At 42.2% G+C, this 27,517-nt stretch overlaps 2 protein-coding genes across 4 annotated transcripts in view; one reads left to right on the top strand and one right to left on the bottom strand.

The window, feature by feature from the left end:
- The window catches only part of ABCG5 (ATP binding cassette subfamily G member 5), a 35,811-nt gene extending 20,439 nt beyond the window's left edge, over positions 1 to 15,372 (top strand). Inside the window, exons 8-13 of the mRNA XM_074988537.1 lie at positions 3,622 to 3,835; positions 4,120 to 4,325; positions 5,357 to 5,495; positions 9,221 to 9,406; positions 11,572 to 11,684; positions 15,013 to 15,372. Coding sequence (XP_074844638.1) covers positions 3,622 to 3,835; positions 4,120 to 4,325; positions 5,357 to 5,495; positions 9,221 to 9,406; positions 11,572 to 11,684; positions 15,013 to 15,206 — 1,052 coding nt within the window. The 3' untranslated portion in view covers positions 15,207 to 15,372. The remainder of the gene's footprint in view (positions 1 to 3,621; positions 3,836 to 4,119; positions 4,326 to 5,356; positions 5,496 to 9,220; positions 9,407 to 11,571; positions 11,685 to 15,012) is intronic.
- A 1,499-nt stretch (positions 15,373 to 16,871) lies between these two features.
- The window catches only part of DYNC2LI1 (dynein cytoplasmic 2 light intermediate chain 1), a 65,164-nt gene continuing 54,518 nt past the window's right edge, over positions 16,872 to 27,517 (bottom strand). For all 3 annotated transcript variants that reach the window (XM_074988534.1, XM_074988535.1, XM_074988536.1), the window contains one exon: positions 16,872 to 17,220. In XM_074988534.1, the coding sequence (XP_074844635.1) occupies positions 17,158 to 17,220 (63 nt within the window). In that variant the 3' untranslated portion in view covers positions 16,872 to 17,157. The remainder of the gene's footprint in view (positions 17,221 to 27,517) is intronic.

The following is a 27,517-nucleotide window of genomic DNA, read 5'->3' as shown; positions in this document are numbered from 1 at the left end:
GCCATTGCCCATTCCCCGCTCCCGGGCACCATGTGGCAGCTAGGCTGCGGGTGGGGGTCATGCTTGTCTGATAGGACGAGAAACTTCTTTTCAGCTATTTACAAGTTTTCCTACCCACCCCACAGCCCTGTTCTTCCATCCTTGAGAGGCACCACGCATTCTGGAACTTTACTTTGCATGCACCACGTGGCAGCTAATCTGTGGCGGGGGGCGGGAGTTGCGCTTGGACAAGAAACTTCTTTTCAGCCGTTGACATTTTGTCCTGACCCTCACATCCCCTCGCTTCCCTCCCCTTGGAAGCACCACACAGTCTGTAACTTTCACACGCCCAGGCACATCATGTGGCTTGACCTCGAACCAATAAAAGGAAATGCTGTGCAAGGTGCCAGGCAGCTTGTGCGTGGTGAGGGTCATGCTTTTCAGATGCTGGCTGTAGTCTGGGGTCTTTTAGCTGCCGGGGGATGTCTCCCTCAGTGGTCACCATTTTCAGGTCTGGCTGTAGTAGTGGGTCTTTCAGCTGCCCAGGGGAAGTCTCCCTCAGTGGTCACCATTTTCACTTGCTAGCTGTAGTCTGGGGTCTTTCAGCCACCCAAGGGAAGTCTCCCTCAGCGTGCACGATTTTCAGGGCTGGCTGTAGCCGGGGGACTTTTAGCTGCCCGGAGGATGTCTCCCTTGGTGGTCATGATTTTCAGGTGCTGATTGTAGCCGGGGGGTCTTTTAGCCACCCTGAGCCATAACTGTTTCAATGAAGGTAACGTAGTAGCTATACAATTACCACAGTTCTCAAAGTAAGGCTCGCAGCGAGAAATATTCTCGCTCTGAGGGCCTTTTCTGGCAGGTCCAAACCTGGGTGTAGGCTGGGGTCTTTTAGGTGCCTGGGGGAAGTCTCCCTCGGTGGACATGATTTTCAGGGCTGGCTGTAGCTGGGGGTCTTTTAGTTGCCCCGAACCATAACTGTTTCAATGATTCATTGCAGTTTCAGTGTAGCACCTGTGTCTACTTAAACATATTCTTCTTTTAAGGGTCTTCTTTCCCAGGAGGCCTAAATCCAGATTCAGGTCCAAATATAATCAAAGCCTAGGCATGCTGCTAATAGGGTCTGCTGGTGGGTATCCCTGGATGGTCATGATTTTTGGGTCTGGCTATAGTCTAGTATCTTTTAGCCACCCTGAGCCATAACTGTTTCAATGATTCATTGCAGTTTCAGTGTAGCACCCATGTCTACTTAAACACATTCTTCTTTTAAGGGTCTTCTTTGCCAGGTCTAAATCCAGATGCAAGCCTGCAAAGATCCAGTGCTTTTGCATCCCATTTTCAAAAGCCTGTCATTTGGGATAGGTTTTACTACCCCTCCCCGCCCCTCAATTATAAAAAGCACATCTCTTATAAAGACAAACCAGACCCTAGCCTGGAAAATGGGACATTTATTTAATACGGCAGGGGAAAGAGGGGAATGAAATGTGGGAAGATGTAATCAAATACCCACATTTACGTTGTTGCATTTTTTCCCATGCTGCACCAGTGAAAATAGCCACAATGCTACAGGGCTCAGGGAACTGTGGGATAAGTTCCCACAATACATGGCTGCAGCACTTGATTTACGCTTCTTGTGTGTGGCAGCAATAAGTTGATTTTGTGGGGAGCATGTGGGAAGGTGAGGATGCTCAAAATTTAATGCATAAAACCCAGACTTAATAAATCGATTTTAATAAATTTGATTTTAGCTCGTAGTATAGATGCAGCCCTAAGTCTTCCCAAAGCTGAGCTGGTTTAGTGTCTGTGTTGATCTGATGTGGGGGTCTGCGCCTTTGCTGGAGAAGACCAGAACTTCCGGCCCAGCAGAACAGAGTAGTGTGGTGCCCCAGATGGTAAACACGCAGTCTGAGTAGTATGATCAGCATACCAGGTGACAGCTCCAAGGGTGCACATGGCACAAATCGGTAATGAACTCCAGATTCTTTCTTAGTTTGCAGAGGGTTCCTTTGCCCCTCGAGTAGAGTAGTGCACGCACAAATAATCAAAGAACCCATAATTTTTTTAATTTAGTATATCTGGGTGGCTGACTGCTAACAGTTGTTTGAACACTAACTAGTGAATCCCAAAATGTCCAAGAAGTTGTAGCAGAATCATGCCACATGCCATGGGAAGCAGCCTTTTTCTGTTCCTCTGTTGGCAGTCTGCCTTCAATTAGGAGAAAATGCTGTAGATGTGAAGCTGGAATTGAAAAAAGTTGAAAATACTAATATGACAGTAAGGATAATTTTGATGAAGCAGGTCTTTGCCCACGAAAGCTGATGCTCCTAAATATCTGTTAGTCTATAAGGTGCCACAAGACTTCTTGTTGTTGTTCTGGGTTTGGGTGACTAAATGTTATCTCTCCATCTTCAGAGACATATGACCTGATATTTGAAAATACCGCTCTTGTAACTGGGGACTATATTACTAATTTCAGTTACCTTATGGGGTTCCCTGAAGCTTAATTGATCTTTTGTAAAGCACTTAAACTTCTTGGACCAAGGTGCAAAAGAAGGGTAACTTACTTTTATGGTTTAATTCTCATCTGGCAACATTTTAAGGTATGTCTACAGTGCAGATAAAAACCTGAGGTTGGTCCACGCCAGCTGACTCAGGCTTCTGAGGCTTGGGCTACAGGACTATTTCACTGCTCTGCAGCTTTCTAGGCTTAGAGTGCAATCTGAGCAGTCCTAGAATCTGCAGGTTTAGAGAAGAAAGTGATCTGTTAGAACACAGGCTCTGAGAACTCCACAATGTTAGAGTGCAAGGAAGATAACTAGAACACACAAGGTTTTCATTTGCTAATAATAAGAAATATCTGCTGGTGGCAAGATCAACTTGCAGGTAGATTTATATCAATAGAGAGCATTCAACATACAAAATGTTTATCTTCAGTAAATTTCACTGAAGTAAATAACTTTTGCTTTACACAGGGCTTGAAGTAATGGCTATTGTGACCAGTCCAACAACCTCTACTTTACATTGCTAACATGGCAGAAGTTGTTGAGATTGGACAGTCTCCTCCACTACAGGAGGGAGCATAAATCAGTACAAAGGAGCAAAACTGCACTGTAAAAAGAAGAGACCAGTTTTTCACAAAATGAAGCTCCATGTTGGAGTGTCTCATAGTTAGAGAAGATGTAGGAGTAAGGGAGAAGGTATTCTGTACGGCGTACATTCCTCAAAGACTGGTAAAGTTCTCGGTGAAAATACAATAATCTACCTATCCATCCATCCTTAGCAGCAGTGGCCTCCCTTTGCACCTCCTTTTCCCTGAACAAGAGTTAGGGCATAAGCAATGGCAGTAAGGCTCTTTGACAATGAGGAAGAAAGTTCAATGGCCTTCCAGTGAGGGATAAATCCATTCCTGTCATGATCCTGGGCTCCACAGAATCACGGTTCCACAAAAATGGCATTCCCAGATGCTAAATTCCCCAGTGAGACAATGGAGAGGAACTTCTGCAAGGTGAAAAATTTCTAGTTTCCAGCAGACTTTTCTCCTGCAGGAACATGCCTTCTGCAAAGAGTTTGGCGAATGAAGAGTAGGAAGGAAAATGATCGGGTATTTGATAATATCTGTAGATTAATACTTGGTTAAATTTCTAGTAGATCTGACATCTGTGGACACACAAAGCAAAGAACGTGAATTAGAAACCTACAGAAGAGTTAACATAATTGCATCTGCCTATAAAAATTCAGAGATCTTTCACAAGACTGTGGAGACCATTGAAAGAACAAAACACATGAAAGACCTGCCAACAATACCATTCAAAAACAAAGACTCACCCAGTGCTGTCTCTAAACTGTGGATTCTCTTAAGGTAAGAACTCATTCTGGAAAAAAAAAAGAGCAATTAATTTTGAAGTTCTCTAATAACATCATTTGGATAATCTTATTCATCTTGCATATATGCACATATATTATTTCCTATTATTCTTTCATTATTATTTCTTTCTCTGGGCATCCCATTTTCCTTATACTGCCCTTTACACTGTAATCTCTTTGGGGCAGACAGTGACTTTGGTTCTTTTTTAAGGCTGGACACATTATCAGCACTCAATGAAACATATCAAAAACAATACAATTATTTTGTTTCAATTTCAGGAGGACAACAAGAAATCTCTACAGAGATAAGATTGGCATCACCATGCGTCTTTCTCAGAATCTCTTGTTTGGCCTGTTTATAGCATTTTTCCTTCTCAGGCTGAAGAATGATTTTCTAAAAGGAGCACTGCAAGATCGTGTGGGGCTTCTTTACCAGTGTATGAGTGGTCTGCCTTATATAGGAATGCTCAATGCTGTTGCCCTGTGTAAGTTACTAGTTCCTCATATTATATGCAGCTGGTACTCTATATGTTATTAGAAGAGCCATTTTAAAGAATGCTAATTAAGGGCTACACCATGGCTTTAGCACATAGCTCATAATAAGAGATGTTACATAACCACAGTGCACAATGGGAACTATTAGCGCCTCAGATACAGGCAGCATAACTCAGAGCAACCCAATTGTGCTGAGTGGAGTAAGTTACTGCAGAGTGTAACTTACTCCTCTGGCGTGGCTCCCTCTCTAACTGAGGTGGAAGGGAGCATGGAATTGTGGGTCTGCCTAATAATCCATTTCCTTCCTTGTCCACATTCTACCTGAATGCTGGGGATGCATTTTTGGCCAGCTCTTACATGAATTATGCAAGTGGGGCATAGTCCTTATGTCCTCCTGTGCCCCTGCCTGGCTGTGTAAAGGCAGGACAAAGTCTATCTGGAAGTGTGCACTCTGACAACTGAGATCATGAGGGCACGGAGAGACTGAACAGGGCACATGATATGTTGGCTCTAACAGTGATTAAGGACAGAACTCTTGATTACACTTTTTTATCCATGAAAGTATTATATTGTGGTGTTTTGTCCTTGCGAGTATTTTCAGATTATTTTCTTTCACAACTGCCACGTTAGCCTCCCACTTGGTAACAGTATTTCTGTTTTGGAGGGTAAAAACTGTTCTTTCAAGGGTATACATGTGGCCCCCATCATCATAGAAGATGAGTATCTCCATAAATTGACCAGGAAGAAAAATGTTTGATTATCATCACATATTTACCCACTAGAGATGAAACTTGTATCTCCCATGTCACATTTGGCCACCTCTAGTGACAAACTAGCTGATCTACTAATGAATATGGTTTTCACATGCACAGGCACTAGGCCACCAGATGGGTTCAAACAAAGTGTTTCTGAAATAATCTAAGAGTTGTCATGTTGCTTTGTCCAAGCTTTAAAAGCAACAACTTCTGTATGGTATTTTTGGTTAATTGTGGTTTAATTCCTATTGCATTTTCCACTCCAGTTCCTCCAATACGTGCTATCAGTGACCAAGAAAGCAAAGAAGGTTTATATCAGAAGTGGCAAATACTGCTAGCATACATACTACATTTCCTGCCCTTTAGTATTATCAGTGTGGTGATTTTCAGCACCTTTATATACTGGTAAGCACTGAGACGGTTACTTTCTTAAAACTATATTCTCATTGTTGTGCTCTTAAATTCCTGAGCCAAGAATAGGCCTCCTATCACAGCTTTATGATATTGACTTTCATAGAGCATGGAAAGGAGAAGGCATAGGAGTGATACAATACTTGCTCTACTCTAACTCTTATCTACACTTAAAATTTATGCCAGCATAACTATATTGGTCAGGTGTGAGAAAATCTTACACCCTTGACTGACGTAGCTATAGCAACAACTTACAGTGTAGACACAGCTGGCATAACAGTACTTCTGTTGACTAGGCTGTCAGCTGGGGAGGTGGTGTTTCCACACCAGCATAAAACCTCCTCCTGTATGTTGCATCTCCACCAGGGACCTATGACAGCATAGCTGTGCTGACACAGGCTATAAAGTGCAGACATAGTTGTGGTGAGTTAGAATTAGGGTGAAAATGTTCTGATAAAAGACAAAAAAAAAAGAAAAAAAACAAACAAACCCACAAACCAAGACAAAAGACTTGTTTTGGCCCTTAAAAGCTTGTGAATCTAAGACAAATAGATTATTTCAATATTTGCTGTATTGCTTTGTATTCCTTATAGGAAATACCTTGACCACTCCAAATATTGGGGTTAGGATAACTTCATATAGTTATGAAAGGCCTGATTGTGCTATCTTTACTCTTATTGAACAGTTTTTTAACTGACAACTGGTCCCACTAACATCAAGGCTTAAGGTACTGCTCAACCTTAGTATGGTGTCAGAAGTCGGCCCTCCATTATTTAAGTGATTTGAAAGTTCTGAAGGGTCAGGTCTTCCATAATTTTCATGGCTTGTACAAGGATGGGTTGAGGGGCACAGCCTCCATTTCTGGGGCCCCCTGTCTGTGCGAACAGCTTAAAGCTGGCATTCTGAGATTTTCTGGAGAGAGGCTGCTTATGTTGCATAATCTCCCTTCAGTTCTCCAAAGTGTCTTGCAGGAGTTACTGGAGAGTACAGCTAATAATTAATCCATTTTTTATGTAATCATACTTTTCTATTAATTGCTTTTCATTTTCGCAAATTTTTATTACACCCTTAAATCCCAGGATGTATTTTTTAAACTGAAATCATTACCACTTTTGACTTATCCAGCATTAATTTAATCTCACAAACAGATATGAAGTTCATAAAGCAGGCAGGCAATTTCCAGTTTTAAGCAACATAAAAGGCTCTTAAGGTCTGGTAGATAACCTTTAGAAAGCTGGTGCTAGCTCCTGAGAAGAGAATGATGATTACGTTTGAGATAAAGTAATTAAAAGCCCTGAGACATGTGTAGCTAGGTATATTTCTGGCCAAGGTCATTTAGCCTTATCATTCTGTCTGCTTGTCTGAGTTATAAAGGATGGAGAGTGTGGTGCACTGAAAATAATTTATTGTAATTCTTCCCGTGATAGTAAAATTACATTTACTTTAGGGTTTGCAGTAGAATGAACATGAATGAAAGGCACTGTTACCTTGGGCTTGATTCACCAAAATATACCTACGTCCTCCACATGTCCCGGTGCATGCTCAGTGTCAGCCGAACTGCTGCCTCTGCCCTTCATTTCCTCAAGAGGGAATGGAGGTGCAACACCACTTAGCAGAACATTTACTTAAATCTTTTTTAAAGAGGCTTTCAAATGACTATAAGCCCTCAAGTGGAGCCAGAGGGTGTGACAAATACACATTTTTAAAAAATCTCTCCTTAAAGAAAAAGGAAAAGATCCCTTTGCTTGTAGTGTCAGTCTGGGGGACTTGCCCATGTGATTACTCTCCTGCTTGCTCCATCTTAGTGTGTAGGGAAACAATCATTTTCAGGACAGGTTGCCTCTCTTCTTATCATCCTCATATTGACTTTAAATAAAGGCAACAAAAAAGCACTTGTCAGTCAGGAAGGTCCTGTGTCAGTCTGTGCCCCAATAAAATTCTCCCTTGATTGACATATGTAAAGAACATTTCTGTCTCTTAAGATTTTTATCCTCTATTGCAATTCCCATTACACCCACCCAGTGAACCGATTACCTGAGAAGAGGATGTAGAATGCAACGTGTGACCAGTGCCATGGTAGCATTCCTTTCCAGAAGCAATGGCAGACAGGTTGCAGAGATTCTGAAAACCAGCAGCTGCACAGACTCACTCTGTTTTCTCTCTAAAAACAAAAAGCAGTCAAGTAGCACTTTAAAGACTAGCAAAATAGTATATCTGTTCTGCAGACTGTAAATCCTTTCAGGCAAGGACCATCTTTACCTGTTATGTACAGCTTCAATCACATTGTCAGTATTGCATAATAAAGACTATTAATTCAGGATGAAAATAAACTAGGTTAAATTGGTGCTATTACTTCGGAGTCTAGTCTAATATTTTACAGTATCTCACAGAACAGATAATTTATATATGAGCCTCCTACATACCTCTTCTGTTTCATGATTGCTTGAAAACCAATAATGGGATTTCAAGCAGTATGTACTATAGAAAATAAATTGACTCCTACACATATATGCAAGGAAATCTGTAACATCTCTAGCTACAAAATTATGCCACACACAACATATGCAGGGAAATATACTGCATTTTAGAATCACAGAAACACGGGACTGGAAAGAACCTCAAGAAGTCAAGTCCAGCCTTCTGGGATGAGAAAAGACTAAGTAAATCTATGCCATCCCTGACAGGTATTTGTCTGTGTTGTTAAAAAACACCAATGATGGGGATTCCCGAACGACCTTTGGAAGCCTATTCTATAGTTTAATTACCCTGATCGTTAGAAAGCTTTTCCTATCATTTGATGAAATTTCTTCTGAGGCACAGGAAGTCCATTACTACCTTCAGAGGACACCAAAAACAAATGATCACAGTTCTCCTTATACCAGTTCTTAACATATTTGAAGATTATCATCAGGTTTCCCTTCAGTCTTCTTTTCTCATGGCTAAACACACCCAGTTTTTTAACCTTTCCTCATAGGTCAGATTTTGCTAAGCCTTTTATTTTTGTTGCTCTCCTCTGAATGGTCAGCAATGTGTCCATATCTTTCCTATTATGAGTTGCTCAGAATTGGACATAATATTCCAGGCCACAGCAGTGCCAGGCAGAGCAACTCAGTTACCTCCCAGGACCTATATACGACACTCCTGTTAATATATTCCAAAATACAAACCTTTTTTCCACAACTGTATGATGTTGTAGGCTTATTTTCAAGCCACTGTAAACTCTAGGTCCTTTTCCACACGACTGCCACCAAGACAATGCCCCCATTTCCTGTATGTGCTTTTGATTTTTCCTTCCTAAGTACAGGTTTGAACCTCTCTCATCCAGCACTCTCAGAACCTGACCCGTGCTGGACAAGAGCATTTGCCAGATGTTAGGAGGTCAATATTTTCTAGCAGATTACCAACACTTCCACTGCCTACTGGGCTCCTAAAAGACATTTAGGAGCAAATTACAGCTAAATAACAGCACCAAACACTGAGAGCCAGGACTGGTCATTGTAAATAAACTTTATGGGACCTTGGGAAACTTGGGCACGCTCAGGGCTTTTATTCAGCCAGAATGCTGTGGAACGTCCAACTACAAGATAGCAACTCCATGCAACAAAAATGACTAAATGACAAAACATTAGTGCTCCTGGGTAAACAAAAAAGGAGGACTTTTTTAACGTGACGCCAGAATGTTTATATTTTAAAATACTCTTTTGACTGTGTTTGCACAGGACCGTAGGCATGAACCCAGATATTTCCAGATTTGGATGTTTCTTTGCTGCTATGTTAGTACCGCATATCATTGGTGAATTACTAACACTTGTTTTCCTTGGTATGGTTCAAAACCCAACTGTAGTCAACAGCGCAGTGATGCTACTTAACATAGCAGGAGTGCTAGTTGGAAGTGGACTTGTGAGGTAAGTAAAAGTATTATAAAAGTTATTGTGGTTTTAATATAATAATTTAAATATGGAAACCTCTCAACAACAATCTCTTTTGCTAATGGTGAGTCAAGGAGTTAGTATGTAACAGGGTAAAAACTGAATAAAGGACAATAAACCCTCAAGTTACATGGGGGTTGCGCTCTTGCAACCTCCTCATGTAACTCAAATTTTTGTGCAAGTCACGAGGGGGAGACAGGAATCAGGCTGCAGCCTGGTTCCTGACTCCCTTGGGCTTTCAGCGGGGAAACTGACCAGCCCACCAGGGCTGATCAGTTTCCTGTCTCCCAGAGTGGCGGGGTTCAGGGAAACAGGGGGCAGCCTGGTTCCCACTTCCCCGCCACTTCTGGGAGCCAGGAACCTGACCAGCCATGAGCTGCTGCTCTGGTCAGTTTCCCGACTCTGCAAGGGGAGGCGAGCGGGGAGTCAGGCAGCTGCTTGGTTCCCAGCTCCCCACTGCTTGCAGAACCCAGGAAACTGAACATCCTAGTACGGCTGGTCAGTTTCCTGGATGCTTCTCCCTGCCTTCCCCCAGCCACATGCAGCTGCACAGCTGGGGGAAGGAAGGGAGAAGGAGCTCTTCTTAGCTTGCCTAGTGCACAACTAGACAGGCTAAAAGCCTTCTCCCTGCCTTCCCCCAGTGGCACCACTGTCAGGCTGACAGCCATGCAGCTGGGGTAAGGCAGGGAGAAGGCAGGATGACAGCTGCAGAGCAGCTTCAAGTAGTGCTTAACTCACGTTAAAGCAAGTTACACAGAACTTGCACATTTTGGGAGTTTACTTTATATCTGTAATCTTTAGTACGGCAACTACCTAATCACCACTCTCACACTCAGTACAAAATTTTCATATCTCAAGCCAAAGCCACTTATTTACTGGAATGGCAGCACAATAGTGATTCTCAAACAAACAAACACAAAAATCTGTATCGGTCTGTGTCATATTTGACAGAGCTTCTTCTCCCACAAAAAGATTTAAGCTAAAGCTGGTTCTGCAAAGTAGTACTAATTTAATACGCTCTTCACTGCTCTTTTAGCCACTACTAACTTTAGTGAAGAGTTGTGGTTTAGTTGTGAAAGTATTTCCCACTATCTTAGTTCAGTGTCTGAATAATCTGAGTGACAATATGCATTTTTTACCATATTTTTAGTATAGACAGTGGTAACTGAGACTTACTTCACTGTTTGTGAAGAGACTCAACAGTGCCAATGAGTCTTGGATTGCTGGACGTTTCTGCTGCATTTGCTATATTGGATTATAAGAAGCTAGTTGGAATCTTTGTTTGAGAGACCAGAGGCACATGTTTGCTCAGTACAGTTTGTTTTGATTCACATTATTAATTCTTTGTTTTGCAAGTATCGTTAATAATACATCAGGACTTTATATTCACTCTGTCACATTTAGATTAAATGAAGTGAATACACATAGTACACTTTTGTTAGCAAGATAACACACTCTTATCACTCCTAGTAGTTCTTCTACTAGTGTTTTATTAATTTATGGATGATGCAGCAACATGAATTGTAAGTTCATGTAAGTTGTAAAATTAATTCCTATCATACCCTAACACAGGGGTCAGCAATCCTAGGCAGAAGTGTAAAGAAAGGAATGAGAGTCGATTTTCATTAGCATGAAAGGCAGGAGCTGTGCCCTGTCCCTCCCTCATGCAGCTAGAAGCTTGTTCAAAACATGCTGTCTGCAGATTAACAAAAATCTAGATAATGCTCCCAACCATCACCTAAATGGTAAAGCTCTGAATCTTAGGTTATTTATTAATAAAGGTTTTGTAAGTAGGACTATTAGTGACTTTAAAAAGTATCACTGGCACTGGGCTCTCCAGCACTCAGAGGTCAAAAGGTCAAATTTCAGTATTCCGCCTGAGAGAGGTTGCTGACCCCTGACCTAACATTTCATTACTGTGTATCCTGACACTTTTAATAGTCAGTGGTGTTCTTAATAGGTCCTTCAACATTTCTCACTAATAGTTTGTACTTGAACACTGTGCAGGCAAATTAAAGATGCTTTCTGAAATGCGGTTATAAGCTGCTGAAAGGAGATGTGCAGTTTTTGTAATTTTGGGTTTTACTGGCTCTTGAAATAAGAGAATTCCTATTTAATCTAGTTTTTTTTTTTTGTTCAAGGCGGACAGAAGACATGCCTATACCCTTTAAAGTACTAAGTTACCTTACATTCCAAAAATATGGCAGTGAGGTTCTTGTAATCAATGAATTTTATGGATTAAACTTCACATGTGGTAAGTGTTCACTGAGCCCTGTTAAACCCTTTGTAAATCAGTTTAATGAAATATATGCTGCAATTTATACACATGCTAACAAAGAATACATGCCAATACCTTTCTAAACACCTTATGACTAATGTGACAAAGCAGGCCAGCCAACTGGAATTGGGTGTTCTTACTGAGTGTTAGGGAAGTGAGTGGGAATAATGTTACTGTTCCTTATCAACTGAAAAGGGGTTACCTCAGGTGAACTGAGATCAGCTGAGATGGGGTAACTACAGGTCAATTTGGATCAGCTGAGAAGGGGTTTCCTCAGGTCAATTAAGAACATCTTAATCCAAATAAGGGCTGCCTCAGACCTTTTAAATGCTCCTTCCCTGTTGAGACACATGGAAACAAGTTGTTACCAGGCTAGTGGTAGCAGGGAAGGATCTCCAGGAAGAGCAGTTCACCATGGTTAGCCCCTGGTAGGCTACTGCTGATGTATTTATCTGTGCTTGCACAGGTATGAGCACTTGCAGCGTCTGTTGGCTGTGGTTTGCTGTTTCCAGCCAATGGAAGTGCTTGGAGACAGCACAGACCGGGACGCTGCTTCCCACAGTTCACATTGATCAGGAATGGCGAAGCACAGCCAACGGGGGCTGCAAGTGCCCATGTCTGTGGAGATGCAGGTAAACACAGGTGACAGCCTGCTAGGGGCTAGCCCTGGCAAAGTGTGTCCATCTTGTTGCCCACCCCTGATGTAGAGGAACTGAATCCAAAATTGGGGACCTCTGGAGATAATCCCATCAGCTGTGTTTTCTTGAGGACCATCATCTTGAGGACCTCTACCGATTTCAAATGCAGTGCTAAGGCACCAGAAGAGAGCTATTTAAGTTAGGTAATAATCTGTTCAGAGTTTTATAAGGGCCATGGATCATAGTTGAAAATAATTAATGCAAAATGAATACTTAATTTTTGATAGTGATTGTTTTCAACTATGGATTTTTCAGTATGTCCTCGAGGACACACTGGCTCCACTTCCCAGGCCTCAGATTAAACAGTACTATACAGGGGACCTCACTCAGTACCACTTCCTCCTTAGACCTTGATTACTGCCCTATTCCCTAGGCATCCAAATTCATCAGCCTACAGTTCTGGTTTCCCTTACCTTCTGACTGTAAGGATTGTTTCCCCAAAGCTTTGCTTGGCTTCATAGAACAGTGGAGGGAGTAACACCATCCAATTAATTCATCCTTGTGGGGGAAGACAGAGTGCAAGGCGGAAATGCAGGGAGATTCTAGCTGGGATGGAAGACAGAACAAAAGGCTGGGCACCTGACTACAGCAAAATGGTGAACTATGTGTAAGGATGTCAGCTTCTGCTATTGTGGAGTTCACGAGGCTCTGAGCATGATTAATGGGGAGAGTCACACCTCTGAGCTATTGTTCTAGACTTGCTGCAAAATTAGGGTGTGCACAGTGCATCACTTTGTACAGTTTTTATTTCCATTGTTATTGCCAATGATGCAACGATTAATTTTTGAAAACAATCTGAGATTTGGAATGCTTGTGGCAGAGTGTGTGATAGTGTGTACAAACCCCATACAAGGAGTTAAGAGATTATTTTGGGCTCAGGTAGCCCCATCCTGTACTTACAGCAAATGATACACCTGTAGGGAGAATTAAAAGTCAGGGTAGGAAATGAGCTCATTTGGACAGCAGAGCCACAAGTGAGCAGATTTGCAGCCCACAGCTTTGGCAGTGCGGAGCAGAGGGAAACCTAAGCACTCTGAAACAGCTGTCCAAAGGGGTCCTCCTTGAGGGAATGGGAAACCCACCCCAGAGACAACGAGAAAGGGAAATATCCTAGGGACCTTGGTAACCTTCTCATATTTATTTTGGTTTGGTTTTCCCCACCGGGGCAACCTTGGATTAACTGACCTGGGTTTGTGGGTGGAGGAAGGAAGAGACTCAGGGAGGACAGCCATAACGCGCAGCCTTGGTTGCCACACTACCGGTATCCCTAAGGGTCCTGGGTTGGAGCCTGGTGGAGTGGGAGGGCCTTGGCTCCCTTCTCTACAACTATCACGGCAGTCAGAGGTTGCAGCCATGACCCCTAGGCCAGGCTCCCCACCAGACCTTGGGGGGGTTGTGTGAAATACTCCACCCATGGAACATATGGGACCCTTTATAAGTGAAAGTCAACACCCTTAACATCTCCTTGAAACCCAGTCAGTGCAAATCATGGCAAGATACTACTTGCCCTAAGCTGACTTCCAACCTGGAAGGTTTTAAAATGTAGTTCTATACAGAGCATATTGCAGTAATGTAACCATGAAGACGACAAAGGCATTTCATGACAGCAATGACAACACCACCTTGCAATTTTATGTGAGATCTCAAAATAGTTCATGAACATTGATAAACTTAAGTCAAGCAACTTCCCCATGTTTATGGGCACTTGCAGACAGCATATATGTTGGCCCTTAGATCTTGACTTTGGTGTGAGTGAAATGGAAATTCTGGTGACACTTCACTCCTCTCTTCAGAAAATGGACTATAGCTTAGACATAGAAACATGCAGAATGTCTCTATGTCCATTTCTGGTACATGGCAGACTGGTTGGGATGGGCACTTGGAAGCTCCTGGGAGGCCTGTCAGGAAAGGAAATGTACCTGCTAAGCCACTCTAGTATTACTCCAGTTTCAGAACTATAATAACCATTGCAGCACCTGTATGTGAGATAATATTTGTATAGCAGTACAGCTGCCAATATGCTCTCCCCAGCACTTAAGCTTCTGCTGCGAAGAAAGAAGTCATTGCAGAACCGAGTTCTGAACGTGCAATTGTACAGCCTCTGCACAGAATCTTCTTGACCAACAGTGTCTTTACTAGGGACAGAACCCTCCATACACATAGGAGTTGTGAACATATATGTTATTTTAAATTAATGTAAGGACAACGCTATTAAATAAAATTGTGTTAGAGTAGAACATGGGGTCCAGGTGTTTAAATCAGAGCACTAGCTGAAGTAACTAGCCTGCACGCTCTAGTTCAACATTTCCCAAAGCGTGGTCTGTAGCCCAGTACTGGTCCTTGGAAGAAAAAAAAAAAAAAGAAAAAAATACCAGTCCTTAAACAAACTTTACAACTGTTAAAATTCTACTGGTTAAATTGTAATTAAGGTAATAACAATAAGTTAGGCACTTAAGTATTTTATATCAAGATTTATATTATTTTGCACTATTATTATTGTGAATAAACAAACAGTGAAAATGTATTCCAACTATATAAAGTTTGGGAAACTCTGCTCTAGTTTATAATATATCTCAACCACACCCTCCCGCCTTTTTTTTTTGCAGGTGGCTCCAATGTTTCTACTGGAATTGATGCATCATGTGTTTTCCCTCAGGGTATCCAATTCATTGAAACAAACTTTCCTGGTGCAATGTCCAGGTTCACAACAGATTTCTTAATGTTATATGCTTTCATACCCACACTTGTCATTCTAGGAATTGTGAGTTTTAAAATAAGAGATGTAATTGTCAAGCAATAAAAATGTTAGCAATTCTAAAAGCCTGAATGGTACTATATATCAAACCCTGCAGTACTTGAAACTGTTATTTGGGAAAAATAGTACCGACCATTTTGTTGTCTTTTTAAATTATAGCAAATGAGCACAGAATTATCACACCGTTTTTCTTTGTCCTTTCACTAACAGTTTCTCATGTTGGAAGCTACATATTAAATACTCTGAACAAAACAGTAAACACTTAAAACTAAAAATTTCAGTTTGTGAAGTACACATCTGGGTAATTTAAAAATTACAAATATGTTAAAACATTGTTATAAGTGCACATAGTGAAGAGGTGCAGTCATGAGAACAGATGTGATTTGCTTTAAAGATTATTCTTGCAAGCTTGACAACTAAGGGGAACAGCAACATTTTCTCTAACAGCTGCACCTCACCTTACCCGTCCAATAAATTTAGAAATATTAAAGCATAATGTAATAGAAACAGTAACTAAGCTGTGTCATGGAATTAACTTTCTTTCATCTTCAAGTTCTTAATGAAAAGAGTAAAATGAAGATACCACATTTGCAGAGGTGAGTGTGAATATTTGTGAATCTGTAAGTCTGAGCTCAAACTGTGAAATTGCTTACCACCTTTGACCAAATATATTACATATAGTAAACATTCAGAGATGGAAAAAATCATGTTAGATAACCCTGCCTTTTCCAGTTCAGAACAGTTCACCAAACAATCTTCTTATGTGCTGTAGCCATAAATGACTTGTAGCATTTGGGAAATGCATCGCCCTTCTCCCATGCTCTGGCCAAAATGTTAAGTGCTGAATGGGGTGCCCACTCATATCTCCTTCTTGTTCTTTTGGGTGACCTTCCTTCATCTCCTCCCCTTGTAGGCACCATTCACCTATGGCTGTAGTCCAGTGGTTGGTCAACTGTCCAGTTCTGTTGTAAGATGACTTATCTCTCATGGCCTACTTCTTGTCTGGAGAATCCTTTGTTGCTTGGTCTCAAAATATTTCATCTTGCTGATGGACAAAAGGCTGAACTTCACTGGGGCTAAGTATGTCTCTCTCCATCAGTGCTACTTCCATTTTCCCCCACCAAATTGCACTAGAAAACTGTCATTGACCATTAGGAATAATTTCTTACCATTAATTTAAATTTCTTTTTATTAATGCACACAAATATCACCAGTGTGTACGGAGGGCTGGGGACTTACAGTACTTTTATTAAGTTAGAGCATTACTTGACAACTGTAAAAAATTATCACTTCCAGGATGTGTAGCAAAATGGCTTCCACTGTCCAGAAATCACTCTTACTGGCGAATAGGAACCAGACCAGTTCTATGCAAATTGAGAGTCTTACAGTTCTCCCATACAAGATTAACAGAACGTGGTTTCAACCACCCTGTATCAGGCTGCTTACGTAAAAGTCTCTCTCTTACAGCAGTCATCAGTTAATGAGTTAATTATTACTTAAATACTTATCTGCAAACTGGGAAACACTCTATGTACATTATATTTGTGTGTACATGGGTACAGTTCTGGGCTTGCAACAATCTGTGCCCTTCAGTGCATATTTTATGTAGGAATCTAAAATAATCCAACAAAACATATGGCCTTAAGAGTCCCATTTTTCAAATTTAAATCCATCTATGTGAATAATCTTTTTTAGATTTTGCAAAAACACTTTGAGCCAGATAATCCAAGTTTATTTTCTTACCAGAAAATATTTCCAGTTCACATGATAGTATATGAATTTAACTATTTATTTATTTATAACAAGTTTTTACAATAATAAATGCAATCATGCTATATAAACTGTTTATTATATATTTGTAATTTCATATTACATATTTTCCAAATGTATAAAACACCAGTGTCATTTACTTTATATCATACTAAAAAGTGACGCTTTACCTTAATGTATATAAAACATAAAATTAAAATCAGCATGAGCGCAAAAAACTTCTCAATCAAGATTCAAACTCCATTTCTTTCCAGGATTTAGCAGCATTTTTCTTATATTGTTCTAGTTCCTAAAACACAAACACAAATCAAAATGCTTAGCATACTATTCCCAATAAAATAATAATAAAATGCATCCATCTGTAACTTTTCAATGTACATGCAGTTTAAGGTTTCTAGCTAAATCACATATCAAACTTCAAAATGGTATAAAAGGAAATTTAGATCACATCTTACTAAATTAAAAATGTTTAGCTCCATAGGCTGACTAAGCTGCTGTTAGGAGACAGTTTTAGATGTGATTTCCTCACCTAGTTATTCACTTGCCAGACCAAGTCCCAAGTTGGAAGCACTGTGCAGTCATGGAAATGGGCAGCTATATATTGAATATACTTTTTATTTATTCATTGCTTGTGGCACAGTTCCCTAGAGTACAATGGCAAAAATATTTTCTGAGGCAGCTGGGCCAAATGAAGTACTTTGCCTGTTCCAAGTAGTAACCTGTGTACACAGTCCCATATTTCAGGTGTCAGGCATCCCAACCTATTTTAACAAAAAAGCAAATTGTCCAATATTCACTCCTCCTGCTGAGCTGCCCTTCCCCCAGGTCAGCACAGTCACAGCTGCAAGTACCAGGTGCTGGCCAGCGAGCACGTGTAGCATGTATTGACTGGCCAGGTGTTCAGACTGCAGTGGGAGAGGGAGCCAGCAGGGGCTGTGCTATAGGGTAAGGTAAGGTATGTTGGGGCTGGGAATAGTGTGTACCCCCCACAGAGTACTTCCAGCCAGGGAGACTCTTCCCCCGAGCCAGGATGCGCAGCTTTGTTCCCAGCTCCCTGCAGCTCTGGGAAGACAGGAGCCCCAGCCCTGCTCCTAGCTTCCAGTGGTGTGGGGAAGATGGGAGCCTCACCCATGGGGCAGCAACCCTGTTCCCGATGCCTCGCAGTATGGGGCAGCCAGAGACTGTCCTGCCTATAGGGCAGTAGCTCCCTGAGGGCAAATGCCCCTGGAGCTTGGGTGCTCCCCTGCAGGATGGCAGCTCCAGTTGCCAGCAGCACAGGGCAGCTAGGGAGCTCCCCTGCAGCCAGGAGATAGCCAGTTTCCAGCACCCTGCAGTGTGGTACAGCTCAGGCACCCTTCAGTGTGGGGCAGCTGTGGATGAGCCCTCCCCCCTCCTCCCTGGGGCAGCAATCCTAATGTGCCCATTTGCGTGGGGCAGCCAGAGAGCCCCCATTGCTTGGGTCAGGCCCCTGCAGCCAGCCCCTTTCTCAACCAGGCTACATTCTTGGTGCTACATACCTGGGCAGAAGCCCCCACCGCCCAGGAGAAAACCTACAGGCCTGCAGGCTGCAGCCTTCATCCCCAGGGTCCCCTACCCCCACTGGGAAGCTGCAACCCCTAGGCCTAGGGCCACCACTGCAAGACAGGAGCCCCTCTGTCCAGTGCCCCACTGCAAAGCAACAGCTGGGAGTGGCAGGGCTCAATCGTGCATTCCCCATGTGCTCACTGTGGAGGAGAAGCCTTTGGAGTCCCTGGGGCAGAGTCAGGGACAGATTAACCTTCTGTGGGCCTGGAGACCAAAAATTTATGTGGGCCTTTACAGGGTCAATGGAGCATGGTACAGAACCAGAAGGCAGGCCCTTCTACAGAGCAGTAACCATTTACTTGAAAGCGTATACTTTTAATGTTTTACCTATTATTAGTTATAAAAATGTACTATGTCTTTTCAATGGGTGCTCAGGACACAACGTTATTTTGAATATTTGTACAGCATAGGTCTGACTAATTTCCACTGAGGTCTGAACAATTTTATCAGGTGTCCCGCATTTGGCATAGGAAAAATACGGTCACTACCTGTGTGCAGAATACTGTTCATGAGAGTCCTATAAAGGAAAGGAAGCCATTTCACAGAGATCATTTAACACAACTGAATTAACCCCTTCACAACTCTCAAAGCACTTCACTAGGGATGGGGTGGGAGTTCTGCATGTGTGCAGAAGACCAGCTAGTGCAGAGGACCCATGCTAATTCACCAGGATCCTTTACAAAGCTGCATCTTCAGAGGGGATGTGCATTCCTGCCAAATCAAGTGCCTGGCCCTCTTGTATAAGCTGTTCTGATTAGCAATAACACTGTAGGCATGGAGCTGCCCTCTGTATTAATTTGCTTTAATTAGCTATTCTTAATAATCTCTTTATGGGCAACATTTTAGTTGAATGAAGTGCACTTCTCAATGTAAAAACAGAAAGCAAAAACTAAACAGGTAACATTTCGGAAGAAGTAATATCCCAGTCAGTAATGACAAATCTTCAGGGAAAAAACAGCTTTTTTTGAGGAACAGATTCAGAGCAGCAGAAGCTGTCACTGTGAAGATATTAAAAAGGCAGGTACTTAGAGGCAATCACCACTACAGAATAAAGAACACTAGCAGGGCAGACAGATGGACCTAACATGACCTTATTCTATTAAAAAATTTTACTATGAATGTTTGTTAATGCACATAAAAAGATTTGTTAGCAAACAGCAGTTTTATCTTGTCGTTTCACGCACTGATGCATACCATATGGTGTGGCATCATAGTTGTTAAAGATTTATGAACAGAAATATTTAAAAGTCGCTACGTGTTAATATACACATTATTCCAAGTTAGCTAAAGGTTATTATTCTAATTTCAGCTATATAATTTTAGGTCTATGATTATCTATTATTTGCAATTTAAAAGATCAGTTATCACCCTGCTTCTGTAGTAGAGTGGCGTGTTCAGCAACACCATACAGAGAAAATCCATTATCCTGGAACATCCCATTTGTGTACAATTATTTGACACGAAAATTTTATATAGTACAGTTATAACTCACCAAACCACTGTCGTGTTAGTGTTTAGCTAGCAAAAATACCTCTCTGCTACGTTTTCAAGAAATCAGGCTCTTCCCCTTCTTGAGTAAGATTTCTTCTGAAACTAATGCCCAAGCGATAAGGAGCCCAAAGTCTATGAGCTCACACGATCCTACTGCAAATCATTGGGCTGCCAGATGTAATAGGATTCTGTGCAAGTTCATGCAAAGGAAATTGTTACGGGAGTCTCACTTAAAGGCACCTATTAGGTAAGAGCCTCAGCTGATTTAAACAAGTATAGCACCATAAATTTCAAGAAATAGATGTCCATTTGCAGAAGCTGAAGAGCCAGAGAAATAGATACTTAATTTATGTTTAGCAGACCTGGTAAGAATTAGGACTGCCTAGCTTATAATGTTTTGAGAAAAACAAAATAAGGCAAATAAAGTCTTTTCTGGATTTCACACATCCTTTCTAAAACCAGATAAAGGGACAGAACAACAGTGATAGAAACTTTTGCAAATTCCAGAGCCAGTCTGCAAGAACCATAATCCTGCAACTCTTGTAAATTTGATTGAGGGGAGAAGCCTTCTATTGTACTAGCTTGTGTGGATGGTGGGAAATCAGAGGGGAAAAAAAGGTGAACACAAACCCATGTTTACCATCAGAAGTAGGCAAATGTCATGTGGTTGATATTCTGATTTCAAATGTATGGACTAGCTAAAACAATAGATGTTTCACAGGCATTATTCAGGCAAATTGACATGAAAGATATACTTGTGTTTAACAGAAATGTTGGTCATGAGACTTGTGGAGAATAATGAAAGAGATAAGCTAAAACAAAATAGGAATGGAAAACACAAAACAGAACATTTCTCCTAAAAAGGGAATATGGAAGTAAAATATGAATTAAGTACGTTCCTCTTTTGAGGAAAGTGTACAGCCTCAGAGCTTTGAATTTTCTTATAAACTTTTGAAGCTTTTTTTGTGGTCAAATATGTTATCTCAGTACAGCATAATGCATCTGCATACCTAATAGTCTCACAACCAAAATTTCTCCCTCCACACTTCCCAAAGCCTGTGTCTTTCATGAACAAGACAGCCAGCATTCTAGCTCTTCCTGGACTAAATAAATCCTTCATTTCTCTGATGGTCTGAGGGATTTTCTAATGCCTTCAGGAAAATAGGGTTGTAATAGTATACAGTCTTTTAATAAGACTGTAATAGTTTACAGTCTTTTGTAAGAAGGTGTGTTGCCATACCACCTGTTTACCCCAATAGGTTTTGAAGATATTATCTGATTTTCATCACTGTTTGCTTTAGTTAAACACTCTACTTTTTTTTAAAAATCACATTCTTCTAAGAATCTCTGGTTCAAATCTATTTATCATTTAGGCACTTTGGCCCTGATCCTGAAAAATATTTAGGTGTCTTCTCCCCTCTCTCTAAGCACCTAAGTCTCTGATGCAGGTGCCACTGGCATTTTCAAACCTGCTGCTCAGCTGTTCCCTTAGCTCTGTAATTTGGCTGAAAACTCTACTGGGCAGCAGGTTGCTGGCAGATAGAGTCAGTGCTCAAAGGAGCTATGCTTAACTGTCTTTAAGTAACTGGGTGTCCCTGCATCCTATTCTATTGGTTTAGTCATCAGACCAAGAGGAATCAAACTCTGGACAGCAACTTTAAAAATCTCTGAAATTGGAATCCCTTGCAGGAGATGCATCAGAAGCTGCCTAGCCTCTGGTGAAACCTGTCCTAATCTGCTCAGGCAGGTCTAAGTGGCCCACCTAGCAATACCTCAACACATTCCAAAACCCAGTTCAACAGTCTTTGAATGGAGATAGGTTGCTTCTTCATTCTGTCAGCAAACTATAGGAACAACATAGAAAAGTTCCTGAACTGCTTCTTTCTGTCCAGATAATATGAGACACGTGCAAATATCCAAGATACGACATTCAGTTTCTTCCCCGATAGTCTGAGACAAGAGGGAGAAGACACGTAGGTGATCAGCTCATTAAGATGAACATCTAAAATCACTTTAGATAAGTGAAGTCTAAGCTACTTTGTCCTTGTGGAATATTGTGTAGGGAGGCATAATAAGGGCTTGAATCTCTCCCAGACCTCATAGGCAGACTGTACAAAGAATACCACATCAGTGGTGTGAAGGGAGGACCCATCAAACTTGCTAAATCAATGCTGTGGTGCCGGAAGCATGGAGTCTCTCTCATTCATGGGAAGTCTTGCTCAAGCTCATTGAAATCTATCTTTGATTGGATGGAGGAAGACTCTATGGTCTTCCACCAACAGGTGATGAGTGGAGACAGCCAACAGTACTCTACTGAAGCAATCTGAAAGCTCTAAAGTGAGCAGGTAATCAAGAATGGCAGCAAATGGAGCTCCTAAAGGGGTTTGCTGATTCTCCACATCCCAGGTAGGGATTCTTCCATATAACAGTATAAGAGCAGAATCTTGATGCTTCTTGTTTAGGTCAGATGCGAACAAGTCTATTCCCCTACTGTCATGGACCAGAGTGCAGAAGGGTCAGTTCTCGTAGTTGAAACAAAGCCAGCAGAGAAACAATCACAGCTGTGGGTGTAAACAGTGGAGCAGCCACTGGCCAAATGTTACTGCTGGGCTTACGAGTGGTTGGGTGGCATTGCCAGGACTAAGTCAGGTGAACTGGCCAATTCCAGTTTCAGCTGGAGTTAGCTAGCTTTTCCTAGCCCCAGCCACAGCATGTCGCTCCTGACATTACCTCCTGCTTCCCATCAAGGATACCTCCAGGGCGGGAGAGGTGTCTATGACGTGATTTCTCAGGATGAGCCGAGTGGAAGTCCGGTAGCAGGTCCTGTGTGTGAATGTTTCCAACCATTTCCCAAGATTGATAGTTCACACTACAGCTCTCCCGGTCCATCAGGTGCTGGAATTTTCCCCTAACTCACCAGGAGTCAAGGCAGGGTTGGTATAAATATTCTTGCCTCCAAAAAGATTTGGGCATTGGTGCCTGACTGGAACATATTCTCATCATTGTTCATAAGGAGGGAAATAAGAATTGCTAGATAGATCTTGAGTTAAGTGGATAGCTGCAGGTTGAACACTACAGTTTAGCTGTATTCCAAGGGTATGAAATGGCCCAGGGACTGGTGATTGAGTTTAGTTAACAGGTGAGACAACTTAAGGTTCTGGACAGAAAGCCAAACATTTTCTACCATGGCTAGGCTGGGGGAAACCATGGTCAGCATGACGTATGCCTTCTTTGTGGATCTCAACTGCTCCTTGAGCTCTTGGTGTAGTTGGTCCAGGTAGAAAGCCCAGCCTCCAGCTGCAGGTACTGAGGCTTTTGTGGATATGTCTGGATTGAACCCAGGAAAGAAACTGTAGTTTGCAAAGAATGGACTTTGCTGGGTTGAGACAGATTGCATTGATATAGGTGAATTCCACATAGTTGAACAGAGAAAAACAGGCATCCCTATTGGTAATTCAAGAACCAATATAGGTTCTGCTGTAGAATCCAGTTGACTCATTCTCTTTGCCCATTAGTTTGCAGGTTGTAGACAGACAAAGGGAGGATTCTCTTCCACCAAAAACACAAGACAAACTGAGGACATCAGTCTGATGTGTTGCAGTTGATAACCCACAGTTGCAAAAGTTATTCTACAGAAAATGAGAGTTTGTTTCTGGGACAGTTGGGATGCGACAGAATGGAACAAAACATGGTGTTTGTCAGAAGATATTAACCACAACTTGAACTGCTGTGGACTCGTGACAGTGAGGTAGCTCCAAAATAAAGTCGCGACAGATTACGAAGCCAGAAGAGAGGGGAAATGGGCATAGTCTGGAGATGCCAAGCAGTTATATGCATGGACTTTTGGTTTACAACCACAAGCACAAGCCCTTACGTACTCCTTGATGCATGCCTGTAGGCCAGGCCTCAAGAAAATCTGCAATACTAGGTCCCATGGCCTGGATTTATCAAAGTAACAAGAACCATATCATGCACTCTAAGATCAGAGCCAGACTGAGCATGTGTGTTATCCAAGTCTGGCAGTTCACAGTCACTAAAGGGTTATGGGACAGCTGAGAATATATAGGTAACTGAGCCACTGACCAAAGCGCACCCTTTAAAGACTGTGGAGGGAAGGTCTCTGACAGGCTCAAGGCACTCCTCTTTGCAGAACTGGAGAGCTACTTTCTCATTTCTAGACCAAACAAACTTGGTCATAAAAAGAGATACCAGCCTCCAATAAAAAGATGAGGTATTGATTGGGACACTAGCTAACTGCAGATATTCTAGGTTCAAGTAGTCCATGAGAATCTGGGCTAGGAAGGAAGTGTCTTCCAGAAAGTGATGCCATTTTTCCAGCACCACCTTGATTTTCAATATCTCTCTGTCCCAGATATTAATTTTTTTCCTGCTGTGATCTTTTTCGTGGAAGTAAGAGGCACCGCTGTGAAGCTCACTATGAAAACTCACTAGCTAGTATAACATTATGCTTATGGCAAAATTTGGCATGTGGATAACTAGGCTAGATGTTCCCTTCATGAAATACTTGAAGAAAGTGGCAAAGCCCAAGAACGGCTGAACCCAAAATATGTTTTTTGGAGCCTGACAGTCAGATATACCTGCCACCTTGCAAAGGTCAATAGTCTCCTTACGGAAGCAATATACTCTAGCAATAAAACAACATCCAAATTGAACTTGCATTTCTTTAGCTTTACATATAGGTGGTTTTGCTCATATCTAAGACATGAAGCATATGTTGGTCATGAAGATGCTGATTTTCAGGAAAAAAATGAGGATCTCATTGCCATAAATGTCCACAAATGAGTTCAACACATCTTGAAGTATCATTAATGAAGTGCTGAAAGGTTGAGGAGAGCTGCACAGCCATAAGGTATGACTAGGTATTCAAAATACCCATACCTGGCATGGAAAGTAATCTTCCACTCATCTCCTTCTTGGATGTTAGCTAGATTATGGGCTCCATGAAGGTCCAGCTTGAAGATGACACTGTGCGACTGCTAATGTTTCCTCTAATCTTTTTTATCCATATGCGGCTTTTTCAATGCATGTACAGAATAATTTTTTTTATGTATGCCAAGACGTGCATGTGTGTCACCAAAAGAAACAAAACCTACTCCTGGGCAGTCTGCCAATTACCCGGGCAGCATTTGACTCTCTCCTGAGTGGCCGCACATGAGTGCAGCTTACGGAGAATACTGGTGAACACAGTCTTTTTGAAGAGCTCACTAATATGAGGTACCAGTTCCAGTCCGTAACCTTATTTAATGCCTGGTAATCCATACAAGGATGTAGAAAGCAATCCTTATTCACAAAGAAGACAGGAGCTCCAGCCAGTCACCTGGAGGGGCCAATGAACCACCTTTGAAAGTTCTCCTTGAGACAGCTCTGGAGAGATGGTAGCTCTGGTTCGAGGAGGGAATACATTTGCCCAAAAGGGCCCCCCTACTAGAAGCCTAGTAAAAGGATAGGAACAGCATTGGATCAAGGTTGGGACCAAGGCAAGCAGAGGAGAGATGGCAGCTGTGGGTATAATCATGGAGCAGCCACTGATGAAGTGCTGCTGTTGGAGTTAAGAGCTGTAATGGCTATGCCACCAAGTCAGTCAGTCAACCTAGACACTGTGGTTTTCACTGCAACTACCTTGCTGTTTCTAGGCACAGCCTTTATTCCTCATACCTCCTTGCAGATAATACCAGATGTTATTGGCTGATAGTCTGCTAAAGTGTTCTTTAGACTTGGAAGATGATGTACCTGTCCCAAAGGTGAGTTGCCATTGAGTACAGAAGCACTGAGCAAGCCCTTCCTTGTTCATTTTTAATAGTACATTGCCACAATGTTGTTAGTGAGTCCTTGAATACTGGTACCGTGAAGTACCCACAGAAAAGCTATGCATGCCAACTAAACAGCTCTCAAACTTGGAATGTTTCTGTGGAGAATCACCTCTTGGGGAGACCAAAGGGCCTGGGTCCCAAGGTCGTCCAAACGAGCTCTTCATCCTATGCCTGTAGGATATTTTCAGAGTCATCTCTGCCAGTATGCAACCTACACAGCAGTGTGGAACTCTAGGGCATTTGTGGGCACTACACAGCTGGAGGCTGAACTGAAGGAGTTTTGCCTTCTCACCCCCACATGTCTCCCAGGCCCGGCTGGGCTCTTGGCATCTAGAGCAGCATAACATGTTTTGCAAACGAAACACCTGCTCTCTTGTAGGCAAACCACAAGGAGCTGTGTTGCTTTAATTAGGTGTTTTCGAGAGTTCATGTTCAAGGACTGGGAGGATTGATGTGGCTTTTTTAGAGATAGAAGTGCTGAGCCAGTTGTATTGTAGCTGATTGCTTTTCTCATAATAATGTGCTCTCACTTGGTTATAAAACCTGTGAGAATAATAAACTTAGGGCCTTCAGACTATAGAACTGTTGGCCCCCTGCTGTCTATGTTTGTCTTTGTCTTTCATCCTTCGCGGTATTGCACCTCTGGGACCTGTCACCAAAAAGAAATACAACATCTGGCGCCCGAACAGGGACACGGAGGTGAGAAGCGTCCATGCGGCGAGGAAGGTGTATCAATACCGGAGGGACCGAAGAGGATTTCTAGACCGGGTGAGTCAGACCTTCGGGATTTGGGCAGGGTTAAGATGGGGAATTCCCCATCTTCTTACTCCTCTTATATTGAATTGCTTCAGACCTTACTGAAAAGCTCAGGAGTAAAAGTGAAACAAAGTACATTTCAGAAACTTTTTGATCTTGTTTGTAAGCATTGTTACTGGTTTACCCCAAGTGGGAAAAATGCTCTAGATTTAAAACAGTGGAGATTGATTACGAGAGCCCTGCGTCGAGCGCACCAAAAAGGAGAAATTATCCCGCTCCCCGTTTGGTCTCTTTGTAATCTTGTGGCCCGTGCCTTAGAGCCGTTGCAGTCTGGCTCTGAAGAGGGTCACTCCCTCTCCCCGGACTCTTTAGCGGAAAGAGGAGCCAGACGCGGGGTTCCCAAGGGAGATGGGGCCTTATCGGAGGAATCAGGAGATTCTAGTGAGGAGGGCCAAGAGGATCAGCCTATTACAGGAGATAAAAAGACAGGGAACTTTGAACAGCAGAAAAATCATACTGCCCGTGAAACATCATCGGGCTTTTTCCCTGTTAGTGTTTGTGTGGCTCAGACGGAGCCCGATTTCCCTCCCCCCCCCGGCCTTCCCCGCTTTCACCACCTACCAAGGAGGAAGGCCCCTCTGCACCCCCTTTTTCTTGTTATGAAAAGTATAAACTTTTTGTGGAACCCCCGCGGCAGACCGTTACAGAGCCTGTGACTAATTTGATGAGGACGGTTCTGGCGGTCGGAGCCCACGAAGGCTTTGATCTATCCCCTCTAACCCTTTCGGCTTTTCCAGTTACCATACAACAGGTCCCTCCTAATCAGCAATTCCCCCAGGGAGCAATTAATTATCACCATGAGCCATTAACCTTTAAATTGCTCAAAGATTTGAAACAAGCGTATGTCCAGTATGGTGTTAACTC

The sequence above is a fragment of the Carettochelys insculpta genome, chromosome 3 (genome assembly GCF_033958435.1).
Source record: "Carettochelys insculpta isolate YL-2023 chromosome 3, ASM3395843v1, whole genome shotgun sequence".
In the NCBI taxonomy this organism is placed as follows: Eukaryota; Metazoa; Chordata; order Testudines; family Carettochelyidae; genus Carettochelys; species Carettochelys insculpta.
The sequence above is the reverse complement of the archived record's forward strand: the minus strand, read 5'-3'. Positions and strand labels throughout refer to the sequence as shown.